Here is an 18,393-nt window from a genome sequence, read left to right on the forward strand (position 1 = left end):
CCTTAGAGAAAAGAATAAAATGAAGCATAAATACAGTTTCACCCAAGAGCCCAAGAGCTGGTTTTAAGATAGTTACAGCAGCGCTACTAGCAAAAAAACAAACAAACAAAACAACAACAACAACAACAAAAACAAAAACAAAAAAAAACCAGCACTGGAAATCCCCAGATATCCTTCAATGAGCAGTTGGATAAACCAACCGTGTTTAGGGAAGCAATAGGTGCATATAATGAATCTACATGTTAGTGAAGGAATCAAGAAAGTTAAGTTCATTTGTATAAAATTCCAGAAGACATAACGCCACAGGGAAGAGATCGCAAGTGTTACTACAGCCTAAGGAAGGAGGTTTTGATTACCACGATGCAATCTGTAATTCTTTTTTTCTGAGAGAGAATCATCTTACGGTTTTCTTTTCAAATCTTTCAAGCTTTTATTTTAGCGTGCTGACTTGAGGTGAGGATGGACTTGAGGTTTTGTTAAAAGCAGCCACGTCCCGAACTGCACACAGTCCTCAGAAAGCACCCTCTCCTCCAGCGTGTCTGTTCCGATTTTACCCTGTTCAGCTACACACTGTATTCGAAGCTTTCAAGTTCCATCTCCCACCGGAATCAATGTAGAAAACCCCTACACCAAAGCCATCAGCTCAGCTGCTTCTGACACGCGCCTCTAATTCTGTCAAGTTTGTCTCATGATCACAAGGTTTCACATCTAGCAAGATGGAAGACTTGGCATCAAGTGCAGGCTTTCTGGCTTTCTTTGATTCGTACTGTGGAGCCTCTTTGCTTCTTCACTTTCTCAGATCCAAAGAGATCAATGCCATCATCTTCTTTAGCATCCATAGCTCTACTTCCTGTTATGTTCCCCACATTGGCGAGGCCACACTTGCTCAAAGATGTCAGCATTCTCAGCAGGCTAGCTTTGTTGTAATTACACCAAGGGAGGGCGTGGCACAAGACAGTGGGCCAGAGACTGCTTTAAATGCTGCCGCATGGGCTTCCAGGGCTCATACTCCTCCATGTAGCTCTTGTGAGGTAATGGTTGAGCACCTCAAGGCCCATGGGGCTTTTCTGGGTCTCTAAAACCCTTGGTGTCAGGAGCTGGGAGGCTGCCAGCCCTGAGGGAAAAAATGAATGTCATATATCTTGGTTGGACAACTGTGCTTTTTGTTTATTTGTTGTTTTTGTTTTCAAAGACAGAGTTTCTTTGTGTAGCTGGAACTCGTGTAGACCAGGCTGGCCTCCAACTCACAGAGATCCTCCTGCTTCTGCCTTTCAAGTGCTGGGATTAAAGGTGTTCACCACCACCAACCAATGATGGCAACTGTTATCCCACTCCAAAAAGCTCCCCACACTCACAGAGCTGTATACCAAAGAGGTTTGTTTTTTATCATATGTAAAATTTTAAAGGATTTTTTGAAAACTAGGCGATCGCAATATAAAATAGACTTTCAAAACACCGAAAAAATCTTTTCTGCAAAAACAATGAAAAAAAGTGCCTAGAAAAAACTTCAGAAAAATTTCCAAAAATTGGGTGAGAATTTGCAAACAAAGATGATGAGGGTGATGAGCCTAAGGTGGCCCTTGTCTCTGGACTACTTTCCAGACCTCAGGCCAACACCTGCCCTTGCTCCCTGGACCCTTTAGGGAACCTTCATGTCTAGAGACCATTAGGGGCAGCAGAGATGCTAAAACTCGTACATTCAAACCCAGAAGGATCATAAGCAGTAAAAACAACCACAGCAGCTTTTCCAGCCTTTGGAATTTTTTGCACATGTGGGCTGCTTGCATTGTTGAGCTCACTTGGGTTGTGGGTGGCAAGGAGAGTGGGGTGAAGTGACCGCGGAAGCATTCCAAGTGGGTGCTGTGGCAGCCTGAGCTTTAAGCTTGTTTAGGAGACCCTGCCTGGGGTAATGATGCCAGTCCCGCCACTTTTTAGGGCACTGTATGGCTATGCAAAGGGAGCTTCCTGGGTGAGCTTGAGACTTACGGCTTCCAACGAACTGTCTCCTGACTGCAGGCTAGAGACCTGGAGCGTTGTGAAAATCTGAAGAGCACAAATAAATGAAGTTGTGGCAGGATGCCTAGCAGGATTGGAGATCATGACAGGGATTGCATTGGAGGGGTATGGAGGGTGGAGTGGGGCGGTAGAGGAAAGGGCTTTTTCGTGTGAATGCTAACCGATCTTCACCTGATTCCTCTCTATTGACCTTCCCTCTCTGTTTAATTTTTTTCCTCCTCTCTTCCTTCTCTCCTTCTTGAACTAGCATTCTCCACCCATCTCCAGCCTCTCTTCCCCCTCTTCTCTTGGACTTTGTACACCTTACTCTTTCTCTTGGGACCTGTCAACAGAGTAAAATATGCACACTTAATTTAACAGAGAGGGCACGGAAGGAGTGAAGGGTGGTGTGGTAGACTCTCCATCTGCCATAATAAATTACCAACAATGCAGTGGTTTAAATCAACACAAATTTACTCCCACCGGTTTGGAGGCCAAAGGTCCGAAATCGAGTTATCTGGACAAGGCTGCAGGTCCAGGAGAGAACAGGCCTTGCCACCTGCAGGCAGAGGCCCAGGCATTCCTTATGCTGTGGCTGCCTGGTTCTGGCCTTTGCATCCCACCAGCATGGTCAGCTCCCGCTGTGCCACTCCAGAGCGGCCATTGTTTGTGTACAGCTGTGACCAGTTATGCAGACTCCACCTGGAGAATTCACGGGGTGCATCATTTTTAAACCTTTAATGGCAGCTGTTAAATCCCTGTGCCTAGTATGACCATATCATAATCATATATTTGGGGAGCTAGGATGTGCTTTTGGGGGAGCTCACCTCACCTCCAGTTAGCATTCGTTTTTTTTTTCCTCATTCAATAAAGCACACGCTTATTGCTGGTGAATGATTACTTAGCCCAGAGCTGGAAGAAAAAAAAAGCAGTAGGGACAATTCATTGGTAACTACCTAGGAAACTGGCAGTCCTGAATAGTCCCAGCAATCAGTCAAAAAATAAATAAAAAGAAAAAAAACCAGAAAACACCTGAAGAAGCAAGCCAATACCAAACAACCACAATACAAAGAAAGGCAAGACTACAATAGCTCAATCCTGTCACGAAGTAAGTGTGGCTGAAAGGATCCAGATGAAGACACCAGACAAGCATACATATGCCTCACGACTAATGAACAAGAACACGGAAACTAGTTATGATAGGAACATAGACAACAGCTATGAAAAAGAATAAGCCCAGGAAGATACAGAAACTTAACGTTTGGCCTTGCCACGTAAGCTCGAGGGTCAGAGTTCAGTCCTCAGAACACTTGTAAAGAGGCCAGGTAGAGTAACACACTTGAACTCCCAGCCCCGGGGAGGTGGTGGCCCGAGAGTCCTTGACGCTCACTAGCTAGCAGGTCTAGCCTGATTAGGGAGGCTTAGTCTAGTGAGAGACTGTCACATAAAGCAGGTGTATATGTCTCTTGAGGAATGAGGGCTGAAGCTAACCCCCGACCTTCAGACAAAGGCAGACACACATGCTCCTATACCTGGTCAAGCCCATGCACCCACGTGAAGACGTGCCTATACACACCCCCTCAGAGAAGTGTGATGTTTAATATGAAACTCATTTGTATTAAGAGAAATGTGACTGAGGCCACTTTGATGTGTGCTTGTATACACACTCATGTTATACACACACACACACACACACACACACACACACATACACACGCATATGTGTTATATATACACATATATCTGGCACAAGCGACCTAATGAGATCAGGTCATTTCTGCTCCTGTGGTCATTCTCTTCCCACCAGCAGGATAGATCAGAGTAGCCTCAAGTCGAGGGTGGGATACAGAAAGAATAGAAGCTGGAAGGGCCTTCAAGGACTGGATTTTATGCTAGGGACTCCATTAAATTGTCCTGATGTTTAGTCAGCTGGTGGTGGTGCACACCTTTAATCCCAGCACTTTTGGAGGCAAAGGCAGGCAGATCCCTGTAAGTTCAAGGACAGCTTGGTCTACAAAGTGAGTTCCAGGACAGCCAGAGTTACACAGTGAAACCTTGTCTTGAAACACCATAACTAAAACAAGCAAAGAAAAGAAGTCGTAAAGTCTATTTGGTGGTAGATCTGTGAGGAGTCAACAAAGGTTGAATGAAGTCTTGGGCTGGTATTCTGAGCCAGCAGGATAGAGGTCCTCAAAGAGAGCAGGCAGATGTGTGTGTGTGTGTGTGTGTGTGTGTGTGTGTAACTTTGGGACAACAAGTTTCTATCCTTTAAGCCACCCAGCCCATTGTGTTTTGTTACAGCAGTCTATGGAAACTAATAAACATAGAATTTGAGTACCATCCATCGACCCCGCTTTTTGAGCAGAGCATCTGTGAGATAACCCGCGAAGGGTTTGGAACCAGCTGTGACACCCTGACTAGCACCAAGAGGGTGTGGATGCAGGAACAATAAACACCCTAGCAATACAGTTTTTGTCCAGCTCCAATAATATAAACTCGGTTCCCAAATGGACAAGTTGTTCAGGACAATGAGTGAGGTCAGTGTCCTGGTCTACTCAGCATACGTGGGGAAGCCTGAACATAAACATTAGGTTGAGTCTCCTGATCGGTGAATTAAAAAACAGGGAAGCCGAGGGTCAGATGAATAGAAGGAGGAAGGGGGAAATCAGGTTTTACTTAGTGAACTTGTAGTCCGTGTTTACCATTTCCTTGGCCAACCAAGGAAGACTGTGCTACTGTCTCAAGGGAAGCAGCCAGTGATCCCACAACACTGAGCTCTGTTGCCGTGGAAAGAACATTCCACACTTATGAAGGTTTGTCTGGGTAGAGCAGCCTTCCTTCATTACAGCCCGACTGTCAGAGAAGCGGGGAGAGAGCCCAAAGAACCTGCTGGTTGAAGAAAACACTCTAGTTTTGTTAAGATTTTAGGATTCAGGAAAGCAGAATGTCACATCTTCTAATTGTCTAAGCTGTGGATTGGCTCAGGTATGTTAGCCCAGAGGAAAAGCTTAGTCCCTCACAATGTGGTGCACCTTGAACACCTTTAGGAAACAGCATAGCCTGAAGCATCCATAAGTCCAACATCCGAACCAGACCAAACCAGAATCTGCCTTGAGTTTATTGCAACATATTACAGGCCAACTTCCAGATCTTGTTTTTCTTCTGTACCTGAGGTTTTAATCCACTGCCTAGGGCCTAATGAATACAGTGAATAATTAGAAGAATGGGTGAACTCAGTGAATATTGGATGAGTTAATAAATGAGCGAATACATGAATAGCATCTCCAGGGCTTGAACCTATGAGATGTGTGGCGTGCGGATGACTTAGGCCTTTCCATCTCTTTGTCGCAGGGGCTTCTGTGTACTCTACACAATGGGCTTGTTGAACCACACTGGGTTGTAGTCCCAGAAATCGAGGGTAGTGGATGAAGGTGCACTGTACAACTAAAGCCATCGGTCTTCGCACAGGTAGACCCGTGTCTCTGTGACTGACAAAGAGTGACAAGCGGCTTGTCCCCTCAATGCTTCCTGGAGCTGATTGTGTTAGTTCTGAAGGGTTAGCCGTGGTCACACAGCCCTTTTTGACTTTGTCCAACTAGGGACGGGATAGGTGCTGGGACACTTCCTTTGGAAACTCTCGAATAACCCATGTGGAGCTGTGAGGATGAGAAGGTTTCCTACTATTTCTCCTGTCTCTAGGATCAGAAATGCAGGCAGAATTCTTATTCCCAGGGTTTCAGATTTTATATACATATGTATACAGACATATATGTATATATATGTACTATGTGTGTATATATATTCTTCATTTCATCTATCATCTATGTATCTATCATCTATCTGTTTGTCTGTCTGTCTATCTATCCATCCATCCATCCATCCATCTATCTATCTATCTATCTATCCATCTATCTATCATATAACTATCTATATGAAGAAATGAAGCATTCTATTCACAAGCATAAACCAGTTGTCCTAGCTTGCCCTTTCTGTCGCGGTGCTAAAACACTGACCAAAACTAGCTTGGGGAGAAATGATTTATCTCAGCTTACAGGTCACACAGTTCATCATCGAGCCAAGCCAGGCAGGAACTCAAAGCAGGAACCTGAAAAAGAAGCTGAAGCAGAGGCCATGTGAGGAACAATGCTTACTGTCTTGCTCCCAATGGCTTGGTGAGCTTGCTTTTTTTATACAACCCACTTGTCCAGGGTAGTACCACCACCCTTGGTGGGCTGGGCTCTCCCACATCCAGCATTAATCAAGACAATAGTGCCCAACTGATCAGTCTGTTGAAGAGGATTCCCTCTTCCTAGGTGGGTGGATTGTGTCAAGTTGCCAAATAAACAGCCCAGCAGGTCTAGCCATTCCTGGAACTTGTCCTTGTTAATTGCCTCTTAATTTCTCTATTTTATGTCTTCTTTGGGGGGATCTACACCACCTTAACTGAATTTACTGTAAAATCCCAAACTCAGGGTATAATCCTGAACACGAACATGATAGCATAGACTCCCACTCCCCTTTCTCATCCATGGTTCCCTCTTCCTCCACAGATGCTTCCAGAGCCACCTTCCCTTTAATTTCTGGATCAAACACATGAACACAGGTGTTTGTTGGGATTGCTGATGTCTAAATTTTCGACTGTGTTGAAAGCGTTCAGACCACCCTCAGCTTCAACACAGGAACGGAGACTGTGAAGGCACAGGTGTCACCGAAGGCTTCTGCAAGGCTGTACAGTTTCCCAGAGAGACATGCTTGTGTATGGATGTGGTTCATGAGCTGTCAATCAACTCCACCTGGCTAGTGAGGGCCACTGAAGCCAGAAGGTGAGGTAGATCCATGCAAGCAAGCGCTAAAGCTGTTTCTATGTGCTTGATCAGACAGCAGAAGTGTCCTTAGCCTCACTGAAGTCTAGCAAGAGAGTCTGTGGTGAGAACTTCCATGTTGCCAGGCATTCCCTAGGGCCCTCTCTCCAGATGAATCTTCCTCAGTGGGAGACACACTGTGTTCTAAGGCCTTGATGTAGAAGACAAGGATGGCCACTGAGCTGGAAGGAGCTTTCTTTTGCCAGAGTGCATGGAGAGGGGATAGAGTCCTTAAAGCAGTTCCAGTGACTTCGGACTGAGATGCTGCAACTCTGAGGGAGGTGAGCATGCAGAAATGCACGTTTCCTCCTCACACTGGAGCCGCACAGTGGTATTTCATATGCTAAGCTCATCCACGAGGTTCTCAGCTCATTAACGAGCACTTCAGAGCCCACCGGGGCATAAAGTGGCTGGTTCTAGAGGGAGGATTTCCAGCCACTTGTGCTAGGGAGCACTGCAGTAACTTCTCTATCAATTCAGGTCGTGACTGTGCCATTTCCAGTAAGAATTTAGAGGAGAATTTGGAGGGAAAAAGGGATCTGCCCTGAGTGTTTCATGGCAGCCAAAGGGCTGGTGAATTCTCACTTACACGGTGCCATACATTAAATCTTAGTAGTCAAGCATGATATTTCAAATTCCTGTTGTGGGGAATTGCTCTTTGCATTAGAAGCCCAGTTTCCTTGTTACTGTGTGGTTTCTCTCTTGTAATGGACTCTAGCTAGTCACAGTCTTCATAAAATTCTCTACCAGCCAGAGCAGCCTGTCTCCTGAGCAGGAAAAGGATTGTGACCCTGCTGAGAACTGTCTGACATATCCATTTCCTGTATGTTAACCTGGGGTTTTTGAAGACACATAGGGAACTACATCGCCCCTTTGGATTTCCCAGAGTTTCCCAACTCAAAGGGCAGGGAGACCAATGATCACATCCTGAGATACCATGGCTAGTGGTGGGCGGCACAGACTGACAGGCACAAAGACATGTCTCAGTAAAGTGGTCAGCAAAGCCAGGTGAAAAGAGGCTCTTGAGCGTGATGTGTTAGCTGGCTCTCTGTCACTGTGACCAAATACGCAAAATAATCTGATTATAAGAAAGAAAAGTTTGCTTTTAACTCAGTCTCAGAAGTTTCATTCCATGGTCACAAGACCCTGTGGCTTTGGGGCCCATGGTGGCACAGAACACCATGGCAGGCAGCACGAGGAGGAATAGGCTACACTCACTTTATGGCATTTGGGAAGCAATACATAGAGAAAGGACCAGAAATGGGCTGGGGTTCCAATAGCCCCCCCCTGGAAAGTGCTACCTTGGGTATTTTTGTTGTGTTGTTTTGAGACAGGGTCTCATACAGCCCAGACTGGCATCAAATTCTGCTCTGAAGCCAAGAGTGATCTTGAACTCCTGACCCTCCTTCCTCCACCTCCCAAGAACTGGGAATAGGGGTATATGCCACCATGCCTTGTTTTCCATTGGCTTTCACTAGACTCTTCATTAAAGGTTCCACCTCTTTCTCATAGGGCCACGGGCTGAGGGATGAGCCTGGGAGATACTCAAGATGGAAATGATAGCAAATGGAAGGTACCTGCAAATCTCATGAGGGTTTGCAGGGCAGAGTGTGGAGAGAATATGACTCTGACAGAGACGACAAGAATGACAGAAGTCTGCATAGCCCAAGGCATTCCCACAGGGAAACTATCAGTACTATGGAAAAGCAAGGCAGGGGTAGTGGTCCTGGTGAAGAGAGCAGTCTTCCCTGCAGGAATTCAGAAAACGATGAGGAGCTGAGAAGTGGCTGTCTCCACAGTCCTGTTCACGTGTGTGCATACAGGTGTGTGTGTGTGTGTGTGTGTGTGTGTATACATGTGCACATGTGCATTCTTGACCTAGAACAGCATCACAGGGAATGTGGAAAAGATTTTAAACAAATAGGCCATTAGCTTTATTAACAACATTTTGCACACTTGAGAGCTAGTTACAAGGAATGCATGAAATTATAGATCTGAAAACACACTTTATTTTTCTTTTACAAAGTTAAGGATGGTTGAATTCACAGCCTTGCACCCTCCATCCTCAGCCCTAAATCACAGTGTGTGCATATGCGTAGAGGCCGGAGATTAGCTGTCAGTGTCATTTTTCAGGAGCTATCACGGTGTTTTTAAGGTAGTGATTCTCATTGGCCGGGAGCATGCCAATCAGGCTAAGAGGGCTGGCCAGAAAAAAGCACAGGGATCTGACTGTTCCTAACTCGCCAAAGCTAAAATTACAGGCACTTGCCACCATGCTTAGCTTTTCATGTGTTTGCATGCTTGTACAGCAAGTATTTCCCAACTGAGCTAGAGCTGGGTCCTCAGTCCCTAAAGCACACCTTTCAATGCTAATTTACTGCAATAGCTCCAATCGCATTTCACCATGGGTAAAATAAACTCAATGCTCCTAGCTAGCAGGAGCACAGAAATGACAGCAAGGTGGTGGCAGCACCTGACCACCAGGTAGCTAGTTCCTTCCGTTTTAAGGTAAACACTGAACACTATATAATTTTACTACCAGCTGCTTAAAATAGCAGCACAAGAAAGAGGCCTTTAAAGCTCGGATATAAACCCCACCTCTCGTTTTACGGCAGAGTAAATAAGTCCCCAGGTTACTACGACTTCCAGAAGAGCAAGTGGGAGAAGGCACTAGAACAGGTGTCCTGGAAAGCCCAGAGGGTTTCCCCTGGCCAGGAGGGTGTGAGCCACTGTTATGCTTACTCCCTGGCTACTGGGAGAAGCCTTTAATCCAGGGTGTTTGTGACACAAGTCTAAATCCCTTTGGAAAAAGCACAGCGATTGGTACTTGATCCCTTACCCAGTCCGTCAGGGCTGCAGATTTTCATTTTTACCTTCCTTAACGTGAAACTTAGCAGTTTTGAGCCAGAAACATTTAACTTAAGGATCAACAGTCATTTTCTACACCCCAGAGATAAAGAGTCAACTTCCTAGGATCATATGATTTCAAGGGGCTTGGCCAAAAAACTCTGGCATGATGATCGTGAGCCCAGTTTTACCTGTAGCCTGATTCAGTTAGATCCCTTGCTTGGCATACCCATAGGGACTGCTTGTCTTTGGCCTGCAGTGGTCTTAGTCTTCCAGTACAAATGCCCAACTGCCTCTGCTAAGGTCAGGCACACAGAGTTTCCTCAGGTTCCTCTCTCAGAGATGAGCTGTGGCTGCATGCATGTGCTAGGTCCTCTGAGCTCTAAATCTTCAGGGGTTGCTGAAGCTCTCCCAGTGCCTCTTGGAGTTCCCCTTCTCCGCACTGTTGAGCCTCCTTGGAATGCTCATGCTATGACTCAAAGCAAAGGTGAGAATGGAGCCAGAAAGGGCAGAGCCAAGGCAACAAGGGCAGTGCTGCCCCAGGGCAGCCAGCATGGCAACAAGTTCGCAGCGAGTTCCATAGTTGGTTCTAGAAATGTGTGTTTGCAAGTTGACGTTCTAACGACCCCACTTTCTACTTGCTATTGAGATAAATTTATCCTCTCAAAGCATTTAAAATTGAATATAGTTCTTATAAAACATTTCATGAAAAGACTTAAAAATCAGTTTCTATTCTGACTGCTTATTCTAATTGTGGGAAAGTTCATTGAGTTGTTAGCCTAGAGCATGGCTTTGGGTCTGGTTAATTTTTGTGTGGGGTATTTTCTTTTTCTAAGACTTTGTTTGAATAATAAAAACTTAATAGAAATTTTAAAAATCAGCTTATTATACCTACCAAGCTAGCATTTTGTGTGCTGGCTTTCAGTGTGGCTCACACGCCTTAGGAAAAGGGACACTTTTGTTTTCACTGAAGGTCCCTGGTCTCTGGATATGCATGCCCATTCACTTACCTTCTTCTCGCTCACTTTTTTCTTGACATTCTTTCTGTTCATTGTTTCATCTGTTTCAAAGCATCAGTATGTTCTTCTGTGCATCTCAAGAAACTATTTCTGATGATGCCTGGGCCAATGTCCCCACCTACTACTAGTCTTACATCTTTCTTCTAAAGACTGGGCAGGACCCGAGGTGCTAACCTCACCTAATGTCTCAAAATAAAGCCTTACAAAAGCAAGCAAACAAACAAAAAACCCAAAACTGCCCAAATGCTGATGCTGAACCTGAGTATACCCCTGTATACCCAGAACAGAGTCCCTGCCAGGGCTTTTGAAGCAAAAGCCAGAGTTGGGTGAGAAACAGGACAAACACAAAGGGACAGCTGAGGACCTGAAATGTGAGTCACTGCTCAGTCACCAGCTTTGCAATGAGACTCACCAGGGCAAAACTATCCATGTAATTGTCATGGTTACAAGACTGTTTACGGAACACACCACCGGGCTTTTGTGTCTCCTTTCACATCACTCAGAAGGCACATTTGTTAATTTTCTGTACCGGTTTCTAAATTTGGGAGTGAAATTTCACTTAGAAAGACATTTAAAGCAAATCAAAATGTCTAAGTTAATGAACTCTAAATTCATTCTGTAGCGATGTCCCGTTGTTTACTGTAAGGGTGCAAGGTTTAAGAAGTGTTGGAAGTCTGTACAGATTCTGGGAATGTAATGAATTGCCCGCCAAGCACACAAATCCCAGAAAGACACTTGGTGAGATTATCTTATCTTACTCATGATCTTATCATCCTACCAATTTTGTGTGGTTTCAGATTTCCCTGACTTGGGATTAAATCAGTGTGTTCTTCCTGATGCATAATTCAGGAGCCCTTGAGAACGATGTAATTACAAACCTCAGCGGCAGACTGTGAATTGCACTCAGTGTCATAACTGCCTGGAGCAGGGCTTCCTTTCAGAATAGCGGGGTAAGGATGCCGTGTTCCTAAGTCCTACGCTCTGGGCCTGCGATTGGATATCCATGCAGTTACAGAGTTGGACGGGATCCAACACCACACGCGGAAGCTGGGAAAATGCCAGCGCTTTTGTGGATTTAGAGGAATTCTTTAGGAGAAGCAGAAGAGTTCTTTGTTTTTAGTTTTTAAGACCTATTTATTTATGTATATAGGTGTTTTGTCTGAATGCAGATCTGCACCCCAAAAGAGGGCATCAGATCCCATTGGGCCACCGTGATAGGTGGTTGTAAGTTGACATGCGGACTGGGATTTGAGTTCAGGTCCTCTGGAAGAGCAGCCAGTGTACTCTTAACCACTGAGCCATCTCTCCAGGCCTGAAACGATAACACAGTTGATGAAAGCGCAATTAGAAGATTTTTGAATTGTTCAAGTGTAGACCCATTTTACAGATGAGAACGGTCTTGGCTTGCAGTATTGCTGAGGGCAGAAGACATTTTGCACAGGTGCCTACTCTAGTTTTTATTTCCCCACAAGCTGAAACTGAGTTGTCTTGTAAAGTTTCTCCAGAACCTCCTTCCTCAACATCTAACTGCTCACTCCAGCCCATCACCTACACAGTCTTTCGTCCATTTTGATGTCTCAACTCTCTTTCATTTGAATCTAGATATAGGAAGTCCATTTAAAATCATGGGAAATCTTCCTCATCCAAGAAGCCTTCCCACCAGAGATATTGGCCACATGCTTTCTGGTCCTAAATGCACTTTGAAAGTTTTGTCGTGCTTACAAAGATTATAAAACAACAATAAGAGGGAAAATGCATTTTCCCCATTCCAGTGTAAGGTATTTGTAATCACCAGGATAGTAACCTCCAGGATTTTCCTGAGGAGGAAGGTCTTAGGTGTGTAGAAACTGAGGTATCAGATCATTAACTCCATTATGTATGGTGGAGCTCAATCTCGCCATCCATGTCAATGCGCATTAGCCATCCTCATCAAATATCTCTGTGAGATGTCTTTATCTAGCCAACGTTCTTTTACCATTTCCTAAAATAAATAATTCAAAAGCAACAACACCCCAGGCTTCACATATAAAAGATGGAGCCTCTCCACCTGTTTCCTTGTTACTGACTAAAAGGACAACCCTTCTGGTGTGGGCAATGTCTCTGCATTTGTTTGTGAATGATGGGGATTGTGCAGGGAAGAGTTCTTGGTGCCTCTCACTAGGGTACCAAACTCTCGCAATTTGCTGAAAGCAGGTGGTATTCATTTCCTCCTCTGCTGGAAGTTCATAATAAGAACAAACAGGTAGATTTTGTTTTGTTTTCTTTTTAAGAATCTTCGGCTTGACAGATCAAAGGCCTTGAAACTAGATAAATGTGGACTGAGGCTAAATGACACAGGCTTTGAAGCAACAGGTGGGGAAGGCAGCTCTGCACAAAGTGAATGAGCTCAGCCCATGCGTTAAAATGTTTTTGGACAATTCCTGCGGGGCTCACAATGGATACTGAAAAGGACGCATTATTGGCTTTGTGAGTTACTCTGTGGAAACGCACCGAGGGAACAGGAGAGTTTAGGTAGCATGAATCGGTCCCTCCCTTCCATTGAATTTGGTTGGCAAGTTGAAATATCTGGCAAACTGGTTCAAGCTGGGTGTTGCCGGTTTCTAGAAAAGTTCTTGGGCCAGCAGCTTTCCAACTGTAGCTGCGTGGCCAATAATTAACCTTGTCACTTGGGGACATTGCAGGCCTGTTTCTCAGCGGGACGAGCTTCAGAGTTAGAATAGGAAAAAACACAAAGTCACCTTAAGTATTACAGTTCAACAGTTTTAATAGTGCACAATAAACCGGCATACAGCTTTGCGGTCCTCATTTAAAACAACCTTCTGAATGCTTCTAAACTGGGGGTGGGGGTGGGGGGCTTCCATCCCTTCACATAGGAATAAATCTAGGGTAGTACCCTAAAGTGCGTTTCTCAGTCATTATAAACAGTACTGTAATTTGCTCTCCGGAGTCCCCGACAAGGGCATGGCTTCCTCATTTGGGAAGTCAGAGAGATGGTCACATACTCATTGCCTCTGAAAGAGCCATCCAGCCTCTCCACTCCCACAGATGACAGGAACAACAGCAATGCCTCAGAACAACTTTTTAAAAAACCAACTTCCTCAGAAGCAACTGTCTACCCTTCCCACAAATAAATACTTACTCGTCTTTGAGTCATGGACTATTGAAGACTCGGCTGACACTTCATTTTCTAGAAAAAAAAAGTAAATCTTTGAAGGCCTTTGGCCCTCTGAATATTCTGAAGTTCGGTAGGACATCAAGGACCAGGGCTCGGGTAATAGTGATTTTTCTCTCCTCAGAGAGAGACAGTCCTGGAAGTTTGCTCAGGCTATTGCTTGTCCTCCTGGGGGTCATCCGGAAAATCGGCCTCCTCCTCAGGGGACCTGTCTCCTTCGGGAAGCAGTGTGGCACGTACTTTCCTCTTCTCCTTAAATCGGCCAGAGCGTGAGATCTTCAAATTACGCCGGCTGTTGCCTGATTTCTCCTCACCCAACTTATCTGACCCGGGGGGCTCTCGTGTGTCCCCAAGGACATCGGAGTGCTGGTTCTCTCCAGAGCTGCTAGTCCGATCCAAGTAAGGCGGTGTGTGATCCTCCGCCTCTGGCTGAACATGAGGCTGTGCTCCCACGGTGACTTCTTTGCTTTTCTTCCTGGTTAGAGATTTCCACCAGGGGCTGGAGTTGCTGGTGGAGCCGCCGCTGTCCGCCATGGTCTGCACGTTTGGCGACCACGCTCGCCCCGGGTGGGGAAGGGCCTGAGCCAGGAGGGAAGGGTCTGAGCCAGGAGGTCCCTCCCCCCGACTTGGTGGTCTCAAGACAGTTCACTCCAGTCCTCCCAGGATTCTTCCACGCTGGCAGGCTGCCTGGTGGGAATCAAGGAGCGCCCTGCACAGGGAGAAAAACAAAACTTGAGTTGGTCAAATAACAGGCTCCCTATCACCCTTTCCTATGAGTTGGGGTTCCAAGCCATGGCGCTGCAGCAGGCGTGGTGAACCCAGTGACCTCCAGTGTGATACACCTGATCTACAAGATCTCCTCAACCTTTAAAGCTTTAGCTCCCAAGTAAGTGCAGTAGCCACCCAGTGGAGGGCCTGACCACCTTGATCAACCTGGCTCCAAAGGGATTATGGCCTGGCCTGCCACTCCACCTGACTGTAGGACCACTCTAGGTGCCCACCTGCCCTTGAACCCCTTTTCTTCAGAGGAGCAACAGGGAAGGAGGATGATGCCGGAGCGGGGGTGGGGCTACCTAGCAAGTTGCCAATTACAGATGAACAATGAAGATAAAGCAAACAGACCCAAATTTCTCTAAAACCTTTTCCTATGATGTTGAAAGATGATGCTTGGGAGTGTATCCAAGTGAGAAAGCCAGACAGCCAAGCATATTGTTGTGTTTACACCAAACTGCTTCAAACCACTTCTGCCTTGTGACTTTCAGAGGCAGTCTAGACTTAACTTCCTTTGAAAACCACCATCCTACTCTTCCTTTTACTCCCTAGAGGCCAATATCGCGATGGTAGGAAGGCCACGGGGCCCAGCCCGTCTTCCCCTAGCGCTCCAACTCTCAAACGTTTTAGTTATAAACTAAAGACTTCTGGTACTTTCACTTGCGCGATTCCATCCTCCAAATGACAGAGCGCAACCAGAACTCCAGAGAAACATCCCTCTTCCCCCAAACAGTGAATAACGCGTCCCCCAAACCTCTAATACTGCAAGCCAGACCACTGGCACACTTCCCGGGCCCCTGCAACTGGACACGACCACCGAGAGTGGGCAGGGCTCTCGAGCACCACCCATTTCTAGATTTTGGTTCCGAGCTTTGCATCCCACGCGCGGCGAGCTCCTAGGATTCGAGAGTGCTCAAAAGAGGGAATCTTGGGTCGCTGTTTGCTGTTGCAGGTTCTCCCGGAACTACCCGAGAGAGGAAGTCTCTGCGCCTACGGGAGGCAGTGCTGCGGCCACTGGCACTATCTCCTCCCCAGGATGCCCCAACTCGAAATCAGAAACGGCCCAAAATTCATTCCCTATGAACGGCGCCTACACCCTCAGTCGTCGTCTGCAGTGAGGTTTGCAAACATCCTACTCCCTCCTACCCCGCAGATTGGAAAAACAAACCCTTGCCCCCAAGGCACTTATTAATGGTGGCCTTGGTCCTCCACCCGACACTTTCTTCTCCTCAGTGATCAACTTGGTGTGCAGGGAAAGACTTTGTGAGCATTGCGCAAGGAAAAGAAGACAAATAATGTAAAAGTAGGCAGAGCACTGTTCTGGGGGGGTCTCTCCTTTGGCAGCAGGAGGAGGGGCACCGCCAGGCGTGGGGCAGCATTCCCGAGGGACATCGCAGCTCTAGGGTCTGTCTAGTCAGATGCAGAGGGACTCTGGTTCGCTCACCTGCAGGGGCTTTCAGGGTCACCAAGGGACGTCTAGGGGCTGCCTGAAGCTTAGGCGCTGTGCAGGTTGGCGCGGTCTCGGAGAAATGCAGGAATCGTTCTTGCTGGTCTGGCCCAACACCTTTGATTCCCGCACACTGCGGGGACAACCCAGGGCTGGCAGCACGGTCCGCTTAGGTCGCAGGGGCTGTCAGATCCGCTGCCCCAGGACGAGCCCAGACTGCTTTTCCTGGTGGGAGTCTCACATTCTGGGGCGCGTCCCTTTTCCCTCCTTGCACTGTTCCCGGGCCGCTGAGAGATGGAACCTCGGCCGCCGACTCCTGCGCACTCGCTCTTCCTGAGCGTCTGTAGGAACGCACCGAGACATCTGCCCACCTGCTGGTGGCTGGCCAAAGGACTGAGACGCGGAGGCGGGGAGGGTCAGGGTGGGACAGGAGGCTGCCACCCAGCTACAGGTGCAGGTAGGCGCAGGAGTTCCCGCCCTCCTAAGGACCAGATTGGACGAGGTCGCATACGTGACTTCAGCCTTGAGGACTCTGATTGGAGAAAAAGCTGTACTGAGCCGCGCCCTGTCCGTGTTCCGTTCTCGCTCTAAGGTTTGAGTCCCAGGCTTTTAAATTTTCTAATCCCAAGCGCTGATTCAAACTCGGACATGTTGGGGAGTTTCTAACGCTCTCAGTTAAAAGGCTGAATGTTACAAAACATGTCCTTGTTGTCACTGGGCGCTATTCCTAGTACTGAGTAGATTAACCCTCTTGTTCATCACAGCACCCCAGGACTAGGCACTGTGACCCTCTCCAGGCCTGCAAGGAAACTTTGACACGAGAAGGTTAAACAGTTGCCCAGGAATGCCTCCTGAAGCGGAAAGGAGGAGGGTTGGAGTTTTGACTCTATCTTAACCGCCACGTGATAGCAGCCTGTCGGTCCTGGTTCTTACCATGGTACTGTCATTCAGGTTTGAGTGTCCAACGAACCGACAGCTTCCCGAAATATAATTCCATCCCTGAGTCACCGCGAAAGTTAGGCAGTGGGCTCCGTTACTGTGCAGGGCGCTTCAGCTAGTTGATTATTTGACTACAGTATTAGAGGAGACATTTTTTTTTCTAATGAAGGAGAAGCTACAATTTGCTCCACTGCCTTGCAGGATGTCTTGAAAGAGCGATTCTTGGGCTCTCTGAGCTCACGGACATACAAGTAGGAACTCCTGGCCTCTAAGATTTGCAGTCCAGACAGAGCACTTTCTGCAGAGTAAACCTGGTGGGAGACAGGACACCTACTCAACTCCCTTGCAATGTAGATTTGATAGGCAGGAATTTTACAGAGCCTTTCAATACACCAAGGAGGAGGAAAATACAAGGACTCTGTTGATGCCTTAGTTTGGGTTTAAATAAAAAATACGAGGAACACAGTTGTGTATTTGAACAGTGATTTGTTTCTTACCAGAGATTAATAACTCCCCTTCCCTCCCTCCAACCCTCCCTTCTTTTCTCCTTTCTTCCTTTCTTTATTGATGGCATTTCAATATGTAAGGGAGACTGGCCTCAAACTCTGGCATACCACCAAACCTGACCCCTTGGGAGTAGCTTTAAAGTACAGACATTGAGTCAGGACACCAGGGCTGGATAAAGACTAGCCTCCAGCATTGAGGGAAGGACTCTCTCCAGAGGAAGATGCCAAATGATAAGAACAATTTGCCGGGGGTCTCACCACCAGTTACGGAGCTGAGACTGGAGACTGGGTACTGTTGAGCACGTGGGTGAGAGAAGGAAGACACCAGGAAGAGAACACCAGTTTGCTGATTGGCTCCTCATCCAGTGTGGTTTTGACAAAGCCACAGGCATTTTCTCAATAAACAGATCCTTCACTTCTCAGTAAGACAGCTCCTTATTTACATTCAACAACGTCAAATGTCTCTATGGTTTTTTTGTGGGTTGTGTCAAAGCACCTCCCCCACCCGGGGTGAATGGGTACACGGATTGGTAAAGCCAGGGGGAAATGAGCTGAGGCACAGGAGATGGGGAACAGCCCAGGGTAAACAGCCCATGCAGGAGCCCCGAGGTGTGAAGGGTGTTGTGGTTCCTAAGGCTTAGAGACCAGGCAGGTGATGTGAGGGCAGAGTGGCTGATGTGAAGTGGGAGGCGAGGCTGGACCACTGAACGCCACACAGGCTTCCAAGGATAGCCCTGAGTGTGGCCCAAGGCAGACTCATACCAGCTGCTTTCTCAGGCACAATAAATGATGGCCCGCCTTAAGGGATGAGTTTCTAGAAGGCAGACATTGGATA

General features: G+C 46.9%; 1 protein-coding gene across 1 annotated transcript; it reads right to left on the reverse strand.

Moving 5' to 3' along the window:
• Positions 1-14,048: 14,048 nt before the first annotated feature.
• On the reverse strand, positions 14,049-16,412 carry Prr15 (proline rich 15). Its single transcript, XM_038321054.1, has 2 exons — positions 16,111-16,412; positions 14,049-14,604 (listed from the first exon to the last, which is right to left on the reverse strand). The coding sequence occupies exon 2, from the start codon at positions 14,427-14,429 to the stop codon at positions 14,049-14,051; it is 381 nt and encodes a 126-aa protein (XP_038176982.1). The 5' UTR covers positions 14,430-14,604; positions 16,111-16,412.
• Positions 16,413-18,393: the final 1,981 nt, after the last annotated feature.

The sequence above is a fragment of the Arvicola amphibius genome, chromosome 2 (genome assembly GCF_903992535.2).
Source record: "Arvicola amphibius chromosome 2, mArvAmp1.2, whole genome shotgun sequence".
Taxonomy (NCBI): domain Eukaryota; kingdom Metazoa; phylum Chordata; class Mammalia; order Rodentia; family Cricetidae; genus Arvicola; species Arvicola amphibius.